At 43.5% G+C, this 19849-nt stretch overlaps 1 protein-coding gene across 1 annotated transcript in view; it reads right to left on the minus strand.

Annotated features, from left to right (window-relative positions):
* Positions 1-776: 776 nt before the first annotated feature.
* bahcc1b (BAH domain and coiled-coil containing 1b) overlaps positions 777-19849 on the minus strand; it is a 67874-nt gene continuing 48801 nt past the window's right edge. Inside the window, exons 12-28 of the mRNA XM_034707165.1 lie at positions 18817-18983; positions 17784-17920; positions 17376-17480; positions 14018-14096; positions 13711-13897; positions 12644-12802; positions 11379-11555; positions 10250-10494; positions 8104-8293; positions 7770-7887; positions 7055-7130; positions 6834-6942; positions 6627-6743; positions 6393-6530; positions 3926-5346; positions 2429-2665; positions 777-1964 (exon numbers count right to left, since the gene is read on the minus strand). Coding sequence (XP_034563056.1) covers positions 1755-1964; positions 2429-2665; positions 3926-5346; positions 6393-6530; positions 6627-6743; positions 6834-6942; positions 7055-7130; positions 7770-7887; positions 8104-8293; positions 10250-10494; positions 11379-11555; positions 12644-12802; positions 13711-13897; positions 14018-14096; positions 17376-17480; positions 17784-17920; positions 18817-18983 — 3872 coding nt within the window. The 3' untranslated portion in view covers positions 777-1754. The remainder of the gene's footprint in view (positions 1965-2428; positions 2666-3925; positions 5347-6392; positions 6531-6626; positions 6744-6833; positions 6943-7054; positions 7131-7769; positions 7888-8103; positions 8294-10249; positions 10495-11378; positions 11556-12643; positions 12803-13710; positions 13898-14017; positions 14097-17375; positions 17481-17783; positions 17921-18816; positions 18984-19849) is intronic.

Consider the following 19849-nt stretch of genomic DNA (forward strand, 5'->3'; position numbering starts at 1 on the left):
ACACAGTGACAGTTTTTTGGCAAAGCAGGAATAAAAGTGACAAGAAGCATAATTTGTGATTTGATCCTTAGATGGTTTTATTTTTATCCCATTGATTGGCTCTGATTGTCCTTCACAGTCACATGATGCCATTCTGGTTGCCATAGAGACCTCAAGTGCATCAGCTGGGCGGTGTGCAGTCAATGTTGCTGCAATGTTTCTCAGAGGCTGTCATAGCAACGCTGGATGAACGCGAGCAGACAGCGAGAGGGACTCTACTTAAAATACCTCGGTGATTGCAGGGGTCCCGGATTCAGATTTGATTGAATGTTTTTAAGTCTTTTTAATAAAAATTGTTTTCTCCTAATGCGATGAAGCGTAAACTCACAGGTGCTTTGGTATTTTTTAAGCCAGATAAATATCTACATTTCATATAGGAATACAGGATAGAGTAGATAAAGATTCTTTTAGGACAGCAGAAACTCAGTTTCTTTCCAGTATTTTGTTTAAAAAATGCTCCCGACAGGAAACGCACATTCGAAACCCGACAGAGTAAAATCAAGAGCGAAAAGAAAAAGAATTTGACACATGTTTAAAAAGAGCTTTTTCTGATTTTCTTATAAAAAAACATCCTTTCTACATATCTACCCTTGGCCTTAAGCAGGGCTCTTAACCTCAAAGTCTTCACATCAGTTTGACCCTAAATCCAAACCTCTGATCCTCCTCAGTGCAGTAAGGGAGAAAAAACGCACCCCTCCTCCCTCTGTCAGACCCTCCCACACCCACCCACTCCCACTCTAAAAAAATCTAAATAAAATAATCTTCTCTGCAAAAGAAATCAACAAAAAAAACAATATATATGTATATATTTACAACATGTTATATTACACTTAATGCTGTACACGGACGCACACGCCACATTCTCATTCAAACCAACACGCACACTACGTTCAAACTGACAAACCAACTTCCTGTACATGTCTGTCCGCACCTTGATAAGAAGATACAAGAGAGAGGGAGAGAGAGAGAGAAAGAGGTATTGACGTGTATGGCTTGACAGGAGAAGTTTGTGTGTCTGCACTTTAAGTTATAGACAGATTGATACTCCGAGAGACAGAGTGATGGTGCATCATGACGTCATCTCTGCTTCGTGAGCACAGGTGTACACGCACGCTAAAGCACTGTTTACTTAAATGCTGAAGAGGGTCACAGCAGCCGCTCTGCAAACACACACACATGCATACACACAAGCATACACAAACAAAGTTTGAACTACAGTGTTTTTTGGTCCTGTTAGGGTTCTTCCAATGTCGTTGTCCAGATATAAGACTGTTTAAACCATCCAAACCAGTGTGGTTTACATTAAGTCTCTCCTCAGCAAACAGTCTGTTCTCCTCTCTGAGCCTCCACTGCAAATCCAAGCCTCTGTACTCCAAAGTGCTCATGTCCTTGGTTCCTGTATAAATTCTGTTATTTCAGCCACAGGGAAGGCTGTAGACTCTCTGAGCCTCGGTCCCCATCTGATAAAGAGTCTAAATCTGGCATGGATCAGACCTTTCCCCCAGAACGAACCAGACTCCTCTAAGTGCCAGTACTATCAGGCTTTTTCCAGGGGGCTAGCTCTTTCTCTTACAAGGGACAGATCAATACGTAGAGTTGAAAACTCTTTGTCTTGGTTTCCTCATGTCCCCCACTCTGTTCTGATGGACCGTCTTGGAAGCAGCCACCCTCAGACTTCAGGTAAATATTTGGATTTCTCTCTCTAGCTGCTGGTGCTACGACACGATGGCCATGCCGTCTGCGCTGACCAGCTGGCCCGTTGTTGGTTCGTAGGTTCCGGCCAGGTAGAACAGATCGTGCGTCGTGTTGGTGGGCTTACGATCCCGCATCAGGTGATCGTACTCGGACCTGCTGACGACCTGGCAGCGATGGGAGATGGTCTGTACGTCATTCTCGTCCTCATGGCTCGACTGATATAAGGCATTCTGAGAGAGAAGCAGAAAAATAGGTTTACATCTCTGCAAGATTCTGTGTTTAATAACCCTGCATTTAGGATTCTAAGCATCAGAAAAGAGGTATGTAGTAAGGTAATGTTTTATTTGGCTGTATTTCTGATGCCACATTGACTCTGCACTTCCTACACAAACATCCTTTGTCATAGTAAGGTTTTCAGTCTCTGCAAGGGTTGATCTTTTACAGTGGTTGTTTGCAAATACAGAACTTCCCATTAAGCAGAGATGGTTCCTAGGAGATACCCACCTTACACTGAGTATTCAGAACTGCTGATGGTAACACTAACATAAACTAAGTGGAGGTGTAACCATTCATATTAGACAGGATCGGAAATAAAAGGAGGCAAAGTGGTGATAGATTCATATGAAAATGTCACAGACTGTTACTTTGGTCAGTGCTGTTTCAGAAAACCCCTTTTGCACTCCCTGGTCCTTACTTTTCCATCGCGGTGTCGCTTCCCAAGGCGAGTCTCCTCTGGGTGGTAGAACCATTTGACCCTGACCACCATGCTGGAGCTCCACGACTCCCAGAGGCTCTCCACTCTGCCCACGTAGGGCAGCTGGGGCCGGCCGGGTGACAGGAACACTGCGCAGTCCCCGACACGCACCGTCTCCTTGCCCCGCACGATGGCCTTGTAGAAAAGCTTGCGGGCTTTACCCTTCAGACCTCTCCTCTGTTGGGGGAAGAAAGTAAAAATAGCACTGTTGGTCAGTTTATTCAAGGTGGAGGATTTATTTCATTACCAGCCCAATCAGAAACAAAACAATGATATTTGTTTATTCTGCTTAAGCCATCTCTAAGGAGGAATGTCAAAATGTAACACGTCCTCCAAAGAACAGATTCTTGACAAAAATAAATGTTGGGGGTTTAAATCCTATTGTTGATCCTTTAACATCACACTAAAAGCAATCCTGACACAACACAAACTGTACCAACAACTTGTTTCTTAAATTGTGAGCTTATTTTAGATACTGATGCTGCAGACAAACATGTTTTAACCATATAACCTGGATAATCTCTGTTGGATTATTAAAAACCACGATCTGATATGGTCAGGATTTCAGTGTAATGGGTTTAGTCATGACTGATCACAAGAGTTTATTTGCCTATCGCCTTGTCCTCAATACTTGTTAATACAATTTACATGTTCATTGCAATGTGATTAAGCTCTAGGCAATTTTTTTAAATTGTGCTTTTTTTCCCCTTTCGGCACGCCGTAAAGAAGCTGCCAGTGATCCACTATGATGGAAAATAATGACTCCATAGCACATATAAATGGTACATGTCATGTCTAGACGACTCAGCCCACAAGTCAAAGTAATATGCACTTTGTGACAAACAGAATTAAAATATATATTAGGTTTTTCAAGTTTCAGTTACCACCTAAGAGCTAAGCATACATGTGCAGCAAATCCCACTGATGTCAGCATGCAACTTCTGCGGAAAAGTTGGCAACATACTGTTTTGGAATGTGTGAATGACACGTTATATTCTTCACTAGAACAATGTGGAAAACTATTTTTTTGTTTTGTTTGTATCAGCCAAGTGCACTCATCAGTCTTCTCTTTCCTTAACCTTACCTTCCTCCATCACTCAAAGTTAATGCAGCAATGAGGTGTCTTTGTTACATACTTAATTGAAATGTGCTGCACATTTTGTACATCCACTCCTGCATATTTCTTAATGTGAAGCAGTGTTTTCCTTTTTAAATAAATACTGTATTTCACAGAATGACCTCTTTAAAGCTAACTCCTACCTCTAAGTCATTGCCACTTTCAGACCATGAATAATGAATCTAAAAGTTAAGATCATAAAGTCCATTTTATGTAGAGTTTTATCATTATTGCATTCGTTTGATTACCTAATCATGACACTGGTATGAATTACTTTAAATATCAGCCCTTACAAGAACATAAGACAGCAGGTTTCCTACCTGTGTGGGGTTTCCGGACCATCTCCAGAGCTGTCGTCCAGGCACATGTGGAGCGATGTTGGGCAGAGGCTCAGGTGACGACATCCTTTGCCTCTTAGCCGGTGCAGGGTCCTTGGAGGCCGGTTTGGGCTGCTGGCTCGTAGGGCTGCTTTGTCTCTGATGGTGGCTGTTATGAATCCCGTCTTTCCTTTTCAGATGGGTTTTAGCTGTTGTGCTGTTGTTTGCCATCATATTTCCTTTGGACACAAACTCCTTCCTGTCTTCTGATCTGTCAGCCCTCACCTTTGTCCCAGAGACCGCCTTGCTGGCTTTGGCCACAAAGCCATGAGCTGGTGCGATGGCGGAGGGAGGAGTGTTGGAGGTGGTGGTGTCAGAGCTCAGGAGGTCGGAGGTCATGTTCTGCATGTGCTTGTGTTTGTCCTGCTGGAGCAGGGCACGGCGCAGCAGCACAGAGGAGGACTCTTCATCCGAGGAGTAGGATGAGTCGTTGTCTGATGAGCAAACTGACGAGGAGGAGATGGAACCGGAGGAGGAAGAAGACGAGGAGGACGAGGAGAAGCAGACAGAGAGACGAGAGAGAAAGCGGCCACCACGATGGGAGGGTGCTGCACCACTTTGTCTGCGTCCTTCAGCATCTTGGCCATCATCCTCATCATCCTCATCGAGCTCAGAGTAAGAGCTTGGGCAGTCACTTGGGTAGTCCAGACTGTAATCCCCTCCTTTGACGCCTAAACCTGCTGACAGAGGATCCTTTCTCAGAGTAGCCTCAGAGTGGGCCCCTGTGGTCTCTTTGTCCCCTCTTCCCTTCTTCCCATCCTTTACCAGCATGCCAGGTTGGATGTATCGTAACGGTGCGCCGTCAGAGCTGAGATACTTGCTCCCTCTAACTCCACTTCCACCAAGTCGGAGCAGGGCCTTACTGTTCTTTGTTTTAGGAGAAGTCACACCTTCATGGTCAAGCTTAACCAGGTACTGTTTCCTGTCACGTTCACTCACTGGTTTCCTACTGCCAGCTGCCATTGAGACAGCCGAGGGGCAGGCAGAGGACAAGGAGTCCCGAAGTCCCATGGAGGCGGCTGTTATTACTGGTCTCCCTGCTCCAGAGCTTCCGAATGTAGAATAGCCATTGGCGATGCTACTGAAGGAGTCACCTTCGAAAGGAGAGCCGAAGATGCCTTTAATAGGCATTGGAGGCGCGATATGATGGGAAGCAGGACGATGAAAGAATCCTATGTCCCGCTCTCGTAACCTCCTCTGGGTTTTTCTTGACGTCCCGTTGAAGAGGAAGAAGTCGACTGGCGGCCTCTTCCTGGGTGCTGACCAGCTCAACAGGGAAGTGTTGCCTTTGGTTGCAGCGTCTGTCACTGATGTTGGTGTGCTGACAGTCTTAGGCACTGAGTGGATTTTCTTCGGTCTGCCAACTGAAAAAGAAACCAACGACAGAGAGGAGTTACAATCAATATAGACTGATGGGTCAAAAGAGCAGACTGAGATTAATTATGAAACCAAGAGATCCAGAGAAACGTGATACCTTTATCTCTGTGATCTTCATCTAGCCAGGTAAGTTTCAACATATTCATTACTCAAACTACAACAACAAACCTGGTAAACCTGTCTCTGCCTCCAGCTTTATTTTCAACTTCAGTTTGTGATGAGTTACATGTATGTTGCTTAACGACAACATTGACACAACATAAAGTCAGGATTAATGTGGTCACATGGCGGATAGATGAAAGGCAGCCAACAGGTACATTTAATTTACGAGCCTGTTGGATTATATACATTTACTCAGTGCTCTCTTCTGACTGGGAGGCATCTGATTATTGGCTGACAGTTGGAAATGTAAATGAGCTTCTGTTTGGGAGGTTTAAGCATGGCCTGGAGGGCTGTGTGCGAGTCACATTACCAGTGACACAACATATATTAAAGCTTCCGACACTTCTGAGTGTTCTTCAGTGGATTCCTCAGTCATTCTCACGCATTTTGGACATAAGATTGTGTTAAAGTCCACTAAAAAAGGCTGTAAAATCAAAAGTGAAGTCAATGCGGATATGCCAAAAACTGCCCTTCCTCCTGTGTCCACTTGAGGCTTGCTGCAAAAGCCAAAGACTCCTAATTGTGTCCCATGTTATAGTGTTCATATTTGCATCAGACATGATTACTGCAAGGTAAAAAAAAAAGTTTGGGGGCTGAATTTTTTATAAATACTCCATTTCAATTATTTTAAGGCTAAGAGTTGTTTGTAAATTTGCATAATTAGAGGCGTGGCTGGGTTCTCCACCGCTTTGCCTGTTTCTACCATGGTCAAAAGTTAGTTAGAGTCTACCTTTCCAATGTGGCGCCAACCATCATTAGGCTTTATAATACCTCTTCAGATACCAATGGATAACATTATTGGGACTATGTCAATGTTGAATACAATCTGGGGTTTTAAGCAGACCCCTGCATATCTTCCCTCTTCTCTCACCTGGTCTTTTCTCATGGGACCTTCCGGCTGGATCCCCATTGGATAGTTTATCTGTTGGTGTGTCTTTCTTCTCCTGGGTGGAGCTTTGACGACCACGGCGACCAGGTGAGATTAAAAGTGCTGGAGAGGGCTCAGCACCTGAAAGAGACAATAAGATTGAATATAAGAATTAATTCATGCATTCATTCTATTTATCTTTTTTCTCTCCAACTTTATTTATCAAGCCACACTCACAGTGAATCTGATATCCCGGGGGCAGAAGTCTAATGTTTGCCAGGGAAATCCTCCCTCTGTCTCCATCATCAAACTCCACCATCACACTGCCCTCCTTCTCCTCTTCACCTGGACCTCCTAAAGCACAACACACATCATGGATGACATGATCTGCTGGATGTACCAGATAATCTTTGAAAAGGGAGGTTTTTGGTGTGTCATGCTCACCTCGGTGGACATATCCGGGGTATAAACAGCGGGAGCGCTCGCTCCAGTAGGCACACACTCGAGTCCCTTCAGTCAGGATTGCTTCAGTCTGGGGCCGCACGTCCAACACCTGAATGAGTCACAGAACTCTGAGTATAACTTATGTAGAGTTTCAGTAAAGCAGCTCTGCACAAATTTGCAAAATGTGAAAGTCATCATAGAGACCCAAAACTGAAACTCACAGCCTCCTGTAGTAGCTGCTCCAGGGAGTAGATCCGGGGGCGATTCCCACGTTCCCCCTCGATTACAACACTGAATCTAATAAAACATAAGGGGAAGGAAAATGAATGAGCATAGAAGCCTTTAGTTAGGATTTTAGGGACATTTTTACTTAAAGGTTGGGAATTTATTTTTTTCACTGGCATGTGCTGGATTCCACGAATGTGTCTTGACTTCATGACTTTATTCAGTTGCCATGCATTTACCTAATGCTACGCTAAGTTCCAAACTCTTTAGCAAGCCAGTCAAGAGTCTTATTGAAATATTTGGTACGCATCTTCAGGTTTTCCCCATAGACACAGATGTAGTCTCTGTGATGTCACCCATCAGTTTTTGAAGCCACATGATAGCAGTCACTATATGGGAAATGCTGACTCAAATCTAAAGGTGTGTTAATGGCGAATTCATGGCTTTTGGAGCAAGCCTCAAGTGGATACGATGTAAAACGACACTTTTTTGCACCTTTGCAGTGGCTTTACTTTCTCAACACCAGAGGTTGCCTGTCAATCAAATCAACCACGCCCCTAAATACGCATAACTCTTTACTTTAAAATGATCTAAACAGGTGAGTTAGGAATTATGTTCCCCCACACAAACTGATAAAAAGGAGTTTCAGAGAGTTTGTACTAGGCTGTAAAAAAATGGGCGTAGGTTTGTCTTTGTGGTGCAGAGACTTACATGTCTGGCAGATCCAGAGTTTGGACACAGGCAGCGTACAGCAGCTCATCCTCCTTGGAGATCAGGATCTTCAGCCCATCCACTAACATCTCTTTACTCAGCACACAGTTTGGCAGGGCTACAGAGGGAGGGCGTGGTGGAAAGATGGATGGATGGAGAAGATAAAGGAGGAGATATGCATAATTTGTGAGCTTGTTGAATAATTGCTATGTGAAGTGAAAAGCAGGGACAAAAAGGCCAAGAAAGAGGTGTGTACACATGTGTGAAATGGATCCAACATGCTTTCAAGAGCTCTGTGAGTAATTATAAATGACGTGTCACTACTCATGCCCACCAGGTATTCTGCAAGGCATGTTGGGAGGGAGGTGAATCAACATTTTCTCCTCCGACTCCTCCTCCTCTTCTTCTTCTTCTTCTTCCTCTTCCTCCTCCTCGCCTTCTGAGAAGCTGCTCTCCTCGTCCAAACGAAAGTCATCATCTGCAGCAAAGCTCTGCAGGAGTCGGCTCACAGCGTGGCCTTTGGCCTGGACGGGAAACAGGAGGTGACATCAGTGGGCACAAAGCAGGACATGGTATTACATCATTACTAACCCAGATTATTCAACAGGATCTGCAGCTGGCTGAATCAAGTCTGGATCCATCAGAAAAAACAGGCACAGACAACTCTTGTAATGTGATACCTCAATTAAGCCTGAAGGTTTTTTTTCTCTTGCCACTTTTCACTAAAGGGTCAAAAGGTCACATCGGTAGAAACTGGTGGAACTTTGGTGTGTTGCCAAGGGACGCTTTAGCAGGGTGGACGCCTATTAATACTGTGATACGCACTCTCTCTCTCTCTCTCTCTCTCTCTCTCTCTCTCTCTCTCTCTCTCTCTCTCTCTCTCTCTCAATCCAGACCGGTTTAGGCTAGTCTAGCCAAAGATGACTGATGATGGAAAGTCAGCTTGCCCAACAGGTTTCTGCTTGTATTTCTAAAGAAAAGATCGTAATATTAAGTGCATAAGAGATTGTGTGTGTGTGTGTGTGTGTGTGTGTGTGTGTGTGTGTGTGTGTGTGCATGTGTGCGTGTGTGTGCGTGTGTGTATGCATGTGTGTTGTCTCTTGAAGTTTTCCACATCAGGAGACCATATATTTTAGTGACAGAAGTTTCGTCACCAGAGGGCATGGGTGATTATTTCACTTTAGTGCTTGTGGTGTGAGTAGTGTGTTTGTGTGTGAATGTGTGTACAGGCATGCATGGGTGTGTGTAGCGTTATGGCCAATGATTATCTTTATACTCATCTGTGAGGTTTGGAGTTGTGTGTTTTTGGACATTCCCTAACAATGACTCAAGGACTGACACAACCTCGGGGGCACTTCTCTTTAAAACGAATGTTTGTGTGTTGGTGTGTGTGTTTGTGTGTGTGTGTGTGTGTGTGTGTGTGTGTTCTGCTGGTGTGTTAGCACAGCATGCATGCAAGCATATAAGGAGCACAAATGGTATTTTTGACAAAGTGACTGATTTACAGCTGATACTAAGTATCTACAAGTTATTGGGGCTGTCAGCTTTAATCTGTGGGATCTTCAAACTTCCCTAGCTGGGTGTGTCTCTCTTCTACAAAGAATGAGTGAACTTGAGGTAAGGGCTTCTCCAGAATTCCTCCTCCCTTCTCTTTTTCACAGCATTTATTTGCATGCAGCAGAAGGCCAAAGGGAGTGACCTTCTCTGAGTCACCTGTCCTGTTTTCTCATACTGCCTCTCAGTCTGTAACCCCTGTCCTCCTAATCACTGTTTGTTATTTTCACATCACAAAGCAGCATATCCTTTTTTAGTCATTAGCTCATTGCAAGAGTCATGTAATAACATTCCTCCTAAATTGTGACAGCAGTAATTTATTGTCAAGTTTATTATAAAACCTCTCTGTCACACCTCTAAAATTGGCAAAGCCTCTCACCTTTCCCTTCATGAATCCCTTTCCCATGAACTTTTGTTGTGTTTGATAAGAGGGAACAAAGTCACAGCAGAACGCATAGATTCTGCTCCTCTTGTAGAGATGCTGTTCTTTGCATATGCATCTCTCTGCTAATTATTAGCTGCAACTATAGTCTAGTTGAATAGAGTTAAGCATGTAAGGTGCATGTTTCTGTAGCCTATGAGCTAACCAGGAGTCGAGGAACAGCTGATAAAAAGTGGAACAGTTGTTTTCTTCAAGAAGTTGTACAAAGTTTGAAAATGCTGATGAAGATGTCAAAGGGTCAGAAACACTGTATGTCAGTGCTGTCCAGTCCCCCCGATCACTTACACAGAAGTGACCAGAGAAGGAAATGCAAGATGCAAATGCCACTTTTGCGGGTGTAACATAACGGTGTTGGAGTAGAACCATAACTCACTGCTGCCAGAAGGTGATTTACGTCGCTGAAAAGTTGTCAGTTGCGTAAGTAAAATACTGCTGTGTCACAGTAAGGTTACAAGATAGCACCAGACCTCCTGAAATGTCTCACCTTTCCCAGAATGCCCTGTCCCGCTGAGCTCTTTCTCACAGTCGCCTTGCCGGCTCTGTTTGCTTCTGATAGGGTCCTGCGGTTCCCCCGGCCGTCCACAAAGCTACAGCCCACTGACGGCACTCCCCAGCTGGACAGAAATGCTTTTTTATTGTCGAGGTGGTCCGAACACCCTCTTTCTGTGCTGGAGAGACTCGGTCTTCTGAGCGCTTTCCGTTGATCTGTACCGGGCTTGTTCACTGTGCCTGAAGATGAAGGGGAAAATATTAAATTATAATCAGCTGACGCATAGTAAGTGAGTTAATATCTGTTTTTCCTGCTGTTTTAATTACTTGGTTCAGATTTGTCAAAACCCCATACACAGAAATCAATTCTTAATGGCATATTTTACCAGGACAGATTAGAGATAGATAGAGAGTGCATCTCTAAAGGGATTGCAATAAAGTAACTTGAACCATAAGGGGTACTGATAATAGCGACAACATTACAAATGTGACATTTGTGTCATTTATGTCTAAAGGTTTCAACTGCAAAGCCCTGAGAGGAAAGAGAGTTAAATGGGGACAGTAACGTCAACATAAATATTCCTGCAGAAGTTGCAGAAATGGGAATGACTCCTTTTATCCTTTGAAAATCATTGAAACATCTTTAAATCAATATTTTGTGTCACCTTGCGAGATGATGTATGTTTGCAGTTGATTATGCAAATTAGAATGTCTTCAGGAAGAGGCAAGACCTCTTTGCGTCCTGCTCACCATGTCATAATCCTACTTTGCATAACGAGCTGCTCACTTTACATCATCCCTTACTATTTTGACTACAAAAGGAGTTTTTTGTCATGAGATAAGTAATGTCGATGTTAGTTTGTATCTGGTCATGTGGGCCACATATAAGACATGTACATACTGAACATAAACTATAAATCTTTCAAGAACAGAGATGGGGTTGGGGTTCTCTGATCTAAAATCTGCCCAGGTTTTACTTATCGGCCGCACCTTTTCAAGTTTCTCCTGTTAGGTTTTGGAACTTTTTCCAAAGACTAAGAGCAAATCATGTTATCCAAGTCCCAAAGTCAGTTTATTCATGTGACTGCTGCATGCACTGATAAAAGTATATCAAGAGCTCTCACCAGGAGACCTTGGTCTCTTACTCCTGGCTTTCTGGTATGCCTGAATCTTGGAGGCCTGCGATGAGAAAGACGCAATCCCGGCAGGATTTACAGGACCGTCTTTAGAGGATGAGCTAATCTGGATGTCACCGGCTCCATATTCGCTGTCGTAGCTGCCATCTCCCTCCTCCTCTTCCTCTGTGGAATCACAACATCAATATGATCAGTCAAAGAGATTCAGGTGAGCTTAATGTAAACACTGCTCAAGCTAAAGACAGGGACTCCCTCGATAAGATGTATTGACAGCCGGCTCTCAATATTCTGCCAACAGTTCAGCTCACAGGCGGTTGGCTACAGTTCCATCACCATAAATGGAAAAGTGAAATGCTGTTGATAAACTAGTGAAGTTTTTGATCAGACTTGCCCTTGTAGAATTAAAAAAATCTCTAATTGTTCTCAAAATGTAATCACAGGATGCAAACACACACACACACATACACACACACACACACACACTCTCATGGGTGGTTGTTGCAGCTGTGTGTCGCTGACTGCGGGGGTCGTGTCGGGTGTCCACACATCTCTGACACACTTGTCACTTACATGGCGCTCTATTCAACACTTTGCTGCAGTCACACACAAACATAAACATGCACACATATTTAACCGCAATTCTTAATGCCATCAAGTGAACATGGTTGGCAGATTCTAGCATTTTCCAGCAGCTTTCTTAATTTCATATCAGACTGTCCTGTTGAGCCTCCAAAGAGCTGCATTTTCACAATGTTGGGGAGGAGAAAAAGAGTTTGGTGGACCAGGGTGTGACATTCTGGAGGGGACCAGAGTCAGATCACGTTACCGTGTGGCACTGAGGGCCAGGGTGGCTGTGTTGCATGCCTGTGGCAAGTCGTTAACGATTTTAACGGTTTGATAAACGAGCTGGGAAGTGAGAGGAGGCCCCCCCGATGACGACAGACATCTCACTTTAGGACGCTTGACATGCACACACAAACACACACACAATCGTACACTTGTAGTAAAATCTCACAATGCCTGGTTGATGTTCTTTGATCTGTTGGCCAAATCAGCCATTAGCTCATAAACTCATAAATAGCATTCTAGCTGGAGATGCCTAGCAAACCAAGGGTCCACGAGAACATTTCCTTTTCAACATATTAAATGAAAGGTTATAGAATTGTTAAAAACATTATTCTTCATAGCCAAAGAACCATCTGCAGGTTCATTGTTTGGCTGGTACACTACAGTTTCCCCTCTGTGTCACTCACCGTGCTCTGAGCTAACACTGTCACTCGCCGCTTCCTGTTTGTCAGAGGTAAGGCTATCCTTGTGTTGAGCTCTGTTTGTGTTGACGCCCATCAGCACTTTGGGTTTTCGACCCCTCTTCCTCTTTACAGTCGGAGCAGCTTCCCAGCCTTGCTGCAGGTCTAATGGAATAACAGCCAGAGAGAGGTCAGTTTCAGGGTTCTAATTCAAAGATAGGATGTGTTTGTCGTCAGGGTATTCACAGCAACCATTTTCCTCTGATGATGCACTCAGGGTGCAAGCTCAAAATGCTGCTGTCCTGCTGTGTTCCAAGTTTTAAGACTACAAACAATGTGAGGAATCTGACTTAACTGTCAGAACTGGAAAGGGAAAAAATTGGAGGGCCGTATCCCTAAACATGCCTACTTATGCTAACTCTTGGCCTAAATTGGAGAATCCAGGAACTGTAGTTTTAACGTGATAAGTTTTAAGCTAACATTACACAACAGCTAATGTTAGCTTTCTAACAATTCCTAGCTAGCTTTAGATAGTTTAATAGTGTTACAGGATACAGGAAAGTTGCCCACTGTTTGTATAATACTGGTACCATGCTTTTGTAATAGAAAAATAATTTAATGCTAGCATTAGCCATAGTCTTAAGGGCTGTCAGAGATGTTGTTGTACAAGACTCTTTAAGCTTGCAAGAGCTTTCATTTTATGTGGATCTTAGTCCCACCTGTAATCAAAGTGGTACATCAAATTACAATGTTGTTGTTCTGTACATTTAAGTCATTTTTAAGATTAAAAATGTCCTTTAATTTCTTAACCTTTCTTAATATAGTTATAAAGAAATAATCAGTCTTGTCGCTGATGGTCTAGCGTGATTTTGTAGGTCTTATCGAGGCATCAGTTTTTTTTTACAACCAGCTAAAAGTTCTTCACAGGAGCTTTAAACTTATAGTTTGTGACCTTGAATTAAGCAGAACTACATAATCATTTTGCTAACAGCATTTGAGTTTCCCTCCTTATCATAACGTCAGAAAAATGTCCACCATGTGGCATGCTGCTTATATCCTCCCTTGGTTCCTACCTTTTCTTCCTTGTCTGCTGTGACTCCTGGATCCATCCTCCTCACTGGGGGTCCCTCTGCAGTGCAGCACTCCTGCTGATGGAGCACCACGCTGGGCCGCGGCTTTCTGCTTCAGCTGGGTCACCCGTCTGGCCAGCCTGGAGCTCAGGGTGCTAGGGCGACCTCTGTGCTTACAGCGGGCTTTCATCTGCAGACAGGGAGCGGAACAGCTAATTATTGACTAATTTCTTTACGCTAATTGAAATATCCTGGAAAGAGGAAAAAACATTAGCAGCAGGAAATGGTTGTCAGTGCAGGGGAGACCAACCTGTGCAGAGCTGAGGCTGTTGAAGCCATGATTGGACATTTTCTTCCTGGCTTTTTCCTCCAGTAAATTCAGCCCAGCCCTGGAGGACATAAAAACACAGCGGAGCCACACTAACATGAGAATTTATTATACACGAAACTGTTCACAGAATCAATCCCATCACACATTTCTTCCCTATCAAAGATGATTTTCTCCATAAGTCTCAGCTCTCCTCTTTCACCCCTCTCTCTTCTGGGTTCTTTCATTGTCTCCTCCTCTCTTCCCGTTCTTCTTCTCTGTCTCATAACTTTGATGACAGGCCCAGCTGCCCGTCTGCGCAGTTTGACGGCAAACACAGAAATATTAAGCGCCCGTGCGAATATGAAACTCATCACATGAAAGGATGAGAATTATCCAGTGTGAAGGAGATTGGAGAAGAGATGGAGAGAGAGACAGAGGGAGGGGGAGGAGGAAAAGAGTGGAGGGGGAAGGGAGAGAGACAGAGGGAGAGATGAAGCAGTCTCGGGGGAGTCTGTCCGTTGACCGGAGCTTCAGGGCTCGATCGATAAACACTAACCTCTATTGAACACTGCTCCTCCCTCCCTCCCTCTCTCTCTCTCTCTCTCTCTCTCTCTCTCTCTCCCTCTATCTTTATCCTTCATTCCTTCATTGTATGCAAGCTCTCTCACACAACAGGCAGCCTACACACACACACACACACACACACACACACACACACACACACACACACACACACACACACACACACACACACACACACACACACACACACACACACTGTTAGCAGCTGGTGTCTGAAGCAGGTGAATCCTATATCCCCACAGAAAGAAGCTTTGGCCCTCAGCATCTCAGACCCTGTCCTTTATAACACTCCCATGAAAATGAACAAGGACATGCAGAATTCATTTACAATGTTTTGTTGTTTTGCTAGCTTTCACACAGCCCTAAGCTCACCTTAATCTAACACGTAAATAAATTGGAAATCTGACACCCTGTGAAGCCTACGTACAGTCTGCTTTAAATTAAGTGTATTTAAGATCATCTGATGGCTACATCCTGTTTACTCTGCACATATTAGATGATAAAACTGTTAAAGCTGCGCTGCCATTTTTAGTGACTTCCTGTGCCCAACAATCAAAGAAACCACACACAGCAACAAAATGAGCAGCAATAAAATCCAAAGATTTATGTGTAGTGTAACAAGAACGTCTTTCAGAGGAGTCTGTATCAGTGTGGTTTTATTCCATCGTTCAAATAATCTCCCTTCCTATGTGTGGATGTGACACATCCAAATTACTTAACACACCTTGGCCAAAAAATGACTTCATTTTGAGCAGGGCTGTGTCCAGAGATTTTGACTAGGGTGGCCCTGACCTATTCAGGGTTGGCGTGAAGCATGTGCATCCACACACAAATAAAAAAGCATTGATTTACTCTAACATTTAAGTAGATATTGTGTTTCTATAAATCTTTTTTCTAAATTTAAAAGTTAAACAACACAGTGACAACATTTAAATGTCTTTAAACTAAAGTATTTTGAACCTAAAGGAAGATTTTTGCTAAAAACAACTGACAGTGCTAGCAAAAGGAAATTAGCTACATTAAATGTGAAAAATAAAGAGGACATTTGGACACACCCCTGCTTTTAAGCATCTAGCAGAGGCTGATAATTCAAGTGTTCTTGGGTCTAAACAAAAAAAGGAAACCTGACTTTTTTGCATTCAGTGTCTTTTTGTCACTTCTGTTTGCTAGCTCTGACAGAAAAGTTTCCAAAGGTTACGGTGTGATGAGATAAACTACCAACTGCGCATTCTCTGAACCCGACAGCGGCTAATTTTTGTGGGCTTCAGGTGTAGCTACATCATAGCCTCAAAGGAATTCTGGCTAAGACTTTCTTTTCCATGGGTTGCCTTTGTTCATGTGACCACTAACTTTAGAAGAGAGAATGGAGTCGGAAGAGGGGATCACTAGCTCCTTACTAGCACTTGCACAGAGATATCTGTTTATATTTTTTAATAAAGACTAAACGAGGCCTCAGGTGACTGGTGATGGATTTGGAGATGGAAATTGTTGGGCTGCTGTCCCTTCCAGTGGCTGCTGTTAGACGCATGAAACTTTGCACTCTGTCCCTATAGGAACAATTTCCTGTAGGCAGTATTTTCTAAAAAGCCCACCCAAAGGACTGGTTGCTGTCACAGTAGCATAAGAATGCCTGTTTAATCACATATGTTAACATACTTCTGTCAGTATACTGTATATGTGTAGATAAATAAGGAATCTAATGCTCAGTTTGGATTGTTACTCTCTCTCTCACTCTCTCTCTCTCTCTCTCTCTCTCTCTCTCTCTCTCTCTCTCTCTCTCTCTCTCTCTCTCTCTCTCTGATTCATCTCAGCCCACAGATCTCACAAGGAGATGAAAGCATAAACAAATCATACGTCGCTTGTTAATAACAACAGAAATGCTGTTCTGGCATGAAGCAACCAGCAATACTAATTAAGCACGTTTTTTGTGTGTATATGAGTGTGTGTGTGTGTGTGTATGTATCTGTGTTTTAGGTGCACATGCATGTATTACTAGAGCCTTTCGTTGTCATTTTCATTAGCGCTTTCTAATCACGGTAGCCGTGACAAACCTTGAGTTTCTCTAATCATTTTATCAAGGCGAGGGGAGCACATGCTAACAGAGGTGGGGCAGCATGAGAAAACACATTTATCATTAAGAGCGTTGAACACTGACTGTGTGTGTGTGTGTGTGTGTGTGTGTGTGTGTGTGTGTGTGTGTGTGTGTGTAGGAATGTGTCTTAGCATTGAAGTGTGCACATCTAAGGTGTTAAACAGTGTAGTTGTGTGTTGCAGCAGGAGGAGGAGGGGTGGTGTTGGGTCGTTTGTCACTGTAATAACTGTACATCAGGACTTTGTCCGGCTGTGTTAATGTATGCTGCAGGTTCAGGCAGAATCAGGACGTAATCAATGCAAGTGATAAATATGATTAGAAGTGATTAATGATGATTAATGAAGGCCTCATCTCCATTAGCTTATCTCATTTAAAATCACACCAACCTTACAGCTCCTGTCACATGAACTGAGTGTGTGTGTGTGTGTGTGTGTGTGTGTGTGTGTGTGTGTGTGTGTGTGTGTGTGTGTGCGTGTGTGTGTGCATGTGAGCGTGTGCATGCAGCTCCTTCCAGTGCCCAATCAAGCAAATCATCAGCTATAGAGCATTTGAATCAATTCAGCTGAAGAAGAACTTCTTGAAAATCAGCCGTGCCTTTGACTAAGAACACAAACAGAAATCACGATGAATGAGCGGGGCCCGCCAATCACACTGATTATACTGACGCACTATCACAGCACTGACCGGAGTCTTTTGGAGTTCTCCGCAGCAGCTGGGCCGGGGGTGGACTTGCGTTTGCGGGGGCGGCCGGGCCCCCGGCGGGCAGGGCTACGAGACGTCTCCTCTTTCCTGCAGGGAGGAAGACAAGGAGGAAGGAGGTAGGAGGAGGAGGAGGGAGTGAGGGATCAAAGATGAATTCCAGACAGCAGAAGGAAGCTTGTATCGGCTGCAGGTCAAACTGCATTAAGAATGAGCAAGCTGCAAGTCTTGATAAATCAGGAGGATGCAGCATCACGGCAAAAATGTGAATGTTGGAATGCACATCTCGATCTAGACCAAAAGAAGTGTGTCTGTGTGTGTGTGTGTGTGTGTGTGTGTGTGTGTGTGTGTGTGTGTGTGTGTGTGTTTGTGTGTGTGTGTGTGTGTGCTCACTGGTGGTCGTGTTTCCTCTGTAGCTTGGCCAGTTCCCTCTGTTTCTCTTTGTAACGGCGCTGTAGCTCGGCCAGCTGGACACGCATGGCCAGCTCCTCCCCTCCCATCGTCTCCATGGAGCCCTTCACTGGGCACACCTGACACACACACAAACACACACACAAAACAAAAAGCAGTGGAATTTCAGTGCTGAACAGACTGAGTTGTACAACACTCATTGCATATGTTAAGTTGCCAGCCTTTGTTTGGACAGCTTAATGATTTTATAGATTTTCCTTTAACAGGCGGCTCACAAGTTTGATCTCTTTAGTTTTTTATGAGCGTGGACCAGCTGCATTTATGAAAAAAGGCAAAGGTTTCTGGGAGATCCTCCTACAGCAATAAAAGGAGAGAAATAAACGTTTGAGTTTTACAGTGATATCCCAGTTATCAACATTTTGTGATTTCAACGTGCAAATGGTATTCAATATATTATAAATTAAATTGTATTCACACATATTTTAAATACAATGAATAAATAAATATACAGTATATTATTATTATTATTATTATTATTATTATAATTATTATTATTATTATTGTTATTATTATTATTATTGTTATTATTATTATTGTTGTTGTTGTTATTGTTATTGTTATTATTTTTCATGATGCCAAATTAATTTCATAAACTTTGAACAGGAACAATTTTTGGCCAACAGCACTAATATTTAAAAAAAAAAGAATTGATCAAGTTTGCTCTGATTATTTGCTGCCCACCTGCTGCCTGTCTTTTGGTATCTGAGCCAGGTTTCAGTGACTTAACGGAATATTTTTTGAGTCATTTCTAAATTTTTTAGTTAACAACATGACAAATTAAGAAAAACTTAAGAAAAGGTCAACATATTCTGTGTCTTCTCTGGGTTGAACTGTTTTTTAAACGGTAAAATAAGCAAATAATACGTTTATCCATCATACACCTCTCCCACATTTTCCACATGAATACTTACTTCACATTTGCATAAAACCAAACACGCTCAGAGTAAAGCCTCACCGGCTCATGGTGCGGCGTCCAGCTGCATTTCCTGCGTAGATTCAGCCTCTTCCTGATTGGACACTGCTGGTCCGTGCCTACACCCACAGCCCCTCCCCCCATCTCCAGGGCACGGGCTGCCGCCAGCGTCGCCAGACTGTGGAGGTCGAAGGTCAGCATGTCTTCACCTGTGCAGTGAGAGGGAATGTATGAGGTTTAGGCTGGCGCGTCACACTGCGGCTGACATGCTGTTATTAACCATGTTGTGAGTCGAACAGATTTATTTGTGGGGTGATGAAACGGTGCCTTGAAAAGTGGTGATATTTATGATATTAGCTGTGTAGTTTATTTGATGTATACTTGTGTTGCTGCTTAATGGTACAGACAAACACACACATATACACACGTACATACAAGGGGGAGCGTTGAACAACGATCTCTACATCTGTCACTGCCATTAACTCTGTCATTGTCACAGCGGCGGCAGATGAAACGGAATATTCATGAGACAGTCCACACACACAGACACACAGACACACACACCCACACACACACACACCTAGGAAAATAAAACATTCTGAATACACACAAGAACCTGCGATATTTTTGCTGAGCTGTGCAGACATGAGCAAACTGCATGAGTGTGCGTGTGTGTGTGTATGGAAGAATTGGAGAGAAGAAGGGTAACTGGCAGGAGGAGAGGGAGGAGGAAGAAGAGGTGTGCAACATGGTGAGAAGAAGAGAGGGAGGGGAGGGGGGGAGTAAAGGGGAGGAGAAGCAATAAGAGGCAAAGTGTTTATTGAGCTATCTATTTATTCTCCTACATCTCCTCATTATGGACATGGACAGAATCCAATTTCCCCTCCGAGGAGAGGAGAGGAGAGGAGAGGAGGAAAAGAAAGAAGGAAAGGAAAGGAAAGAGGGGAGGAGAGATTTCACTGGATCACTGTCTCTGTGCACTGGAGCTGCAAGGCCTACTCTGACATCTGACATTATTAAAACCTCTGTGTGTGTGTGTGTGTGGGAGTGTGTGTGGGAGACCGAGGCATAAATG

Source organism: Notolabrus celidotus, chromosome 18 (assembly GCF_009762535.1).
Source record: "Notolabrus celidotus isolate fNotCel1 chromosome 18, fNotCel1.pri, whole genome shotgun sequence".
Classification (NCBI taxonomy): domain Eukaryota; kingdom Metazoa; phylum Chordata; class Actinopteri; order Labriformes; family Labridae; genus Notolabrus; species Notolabrus celidotus.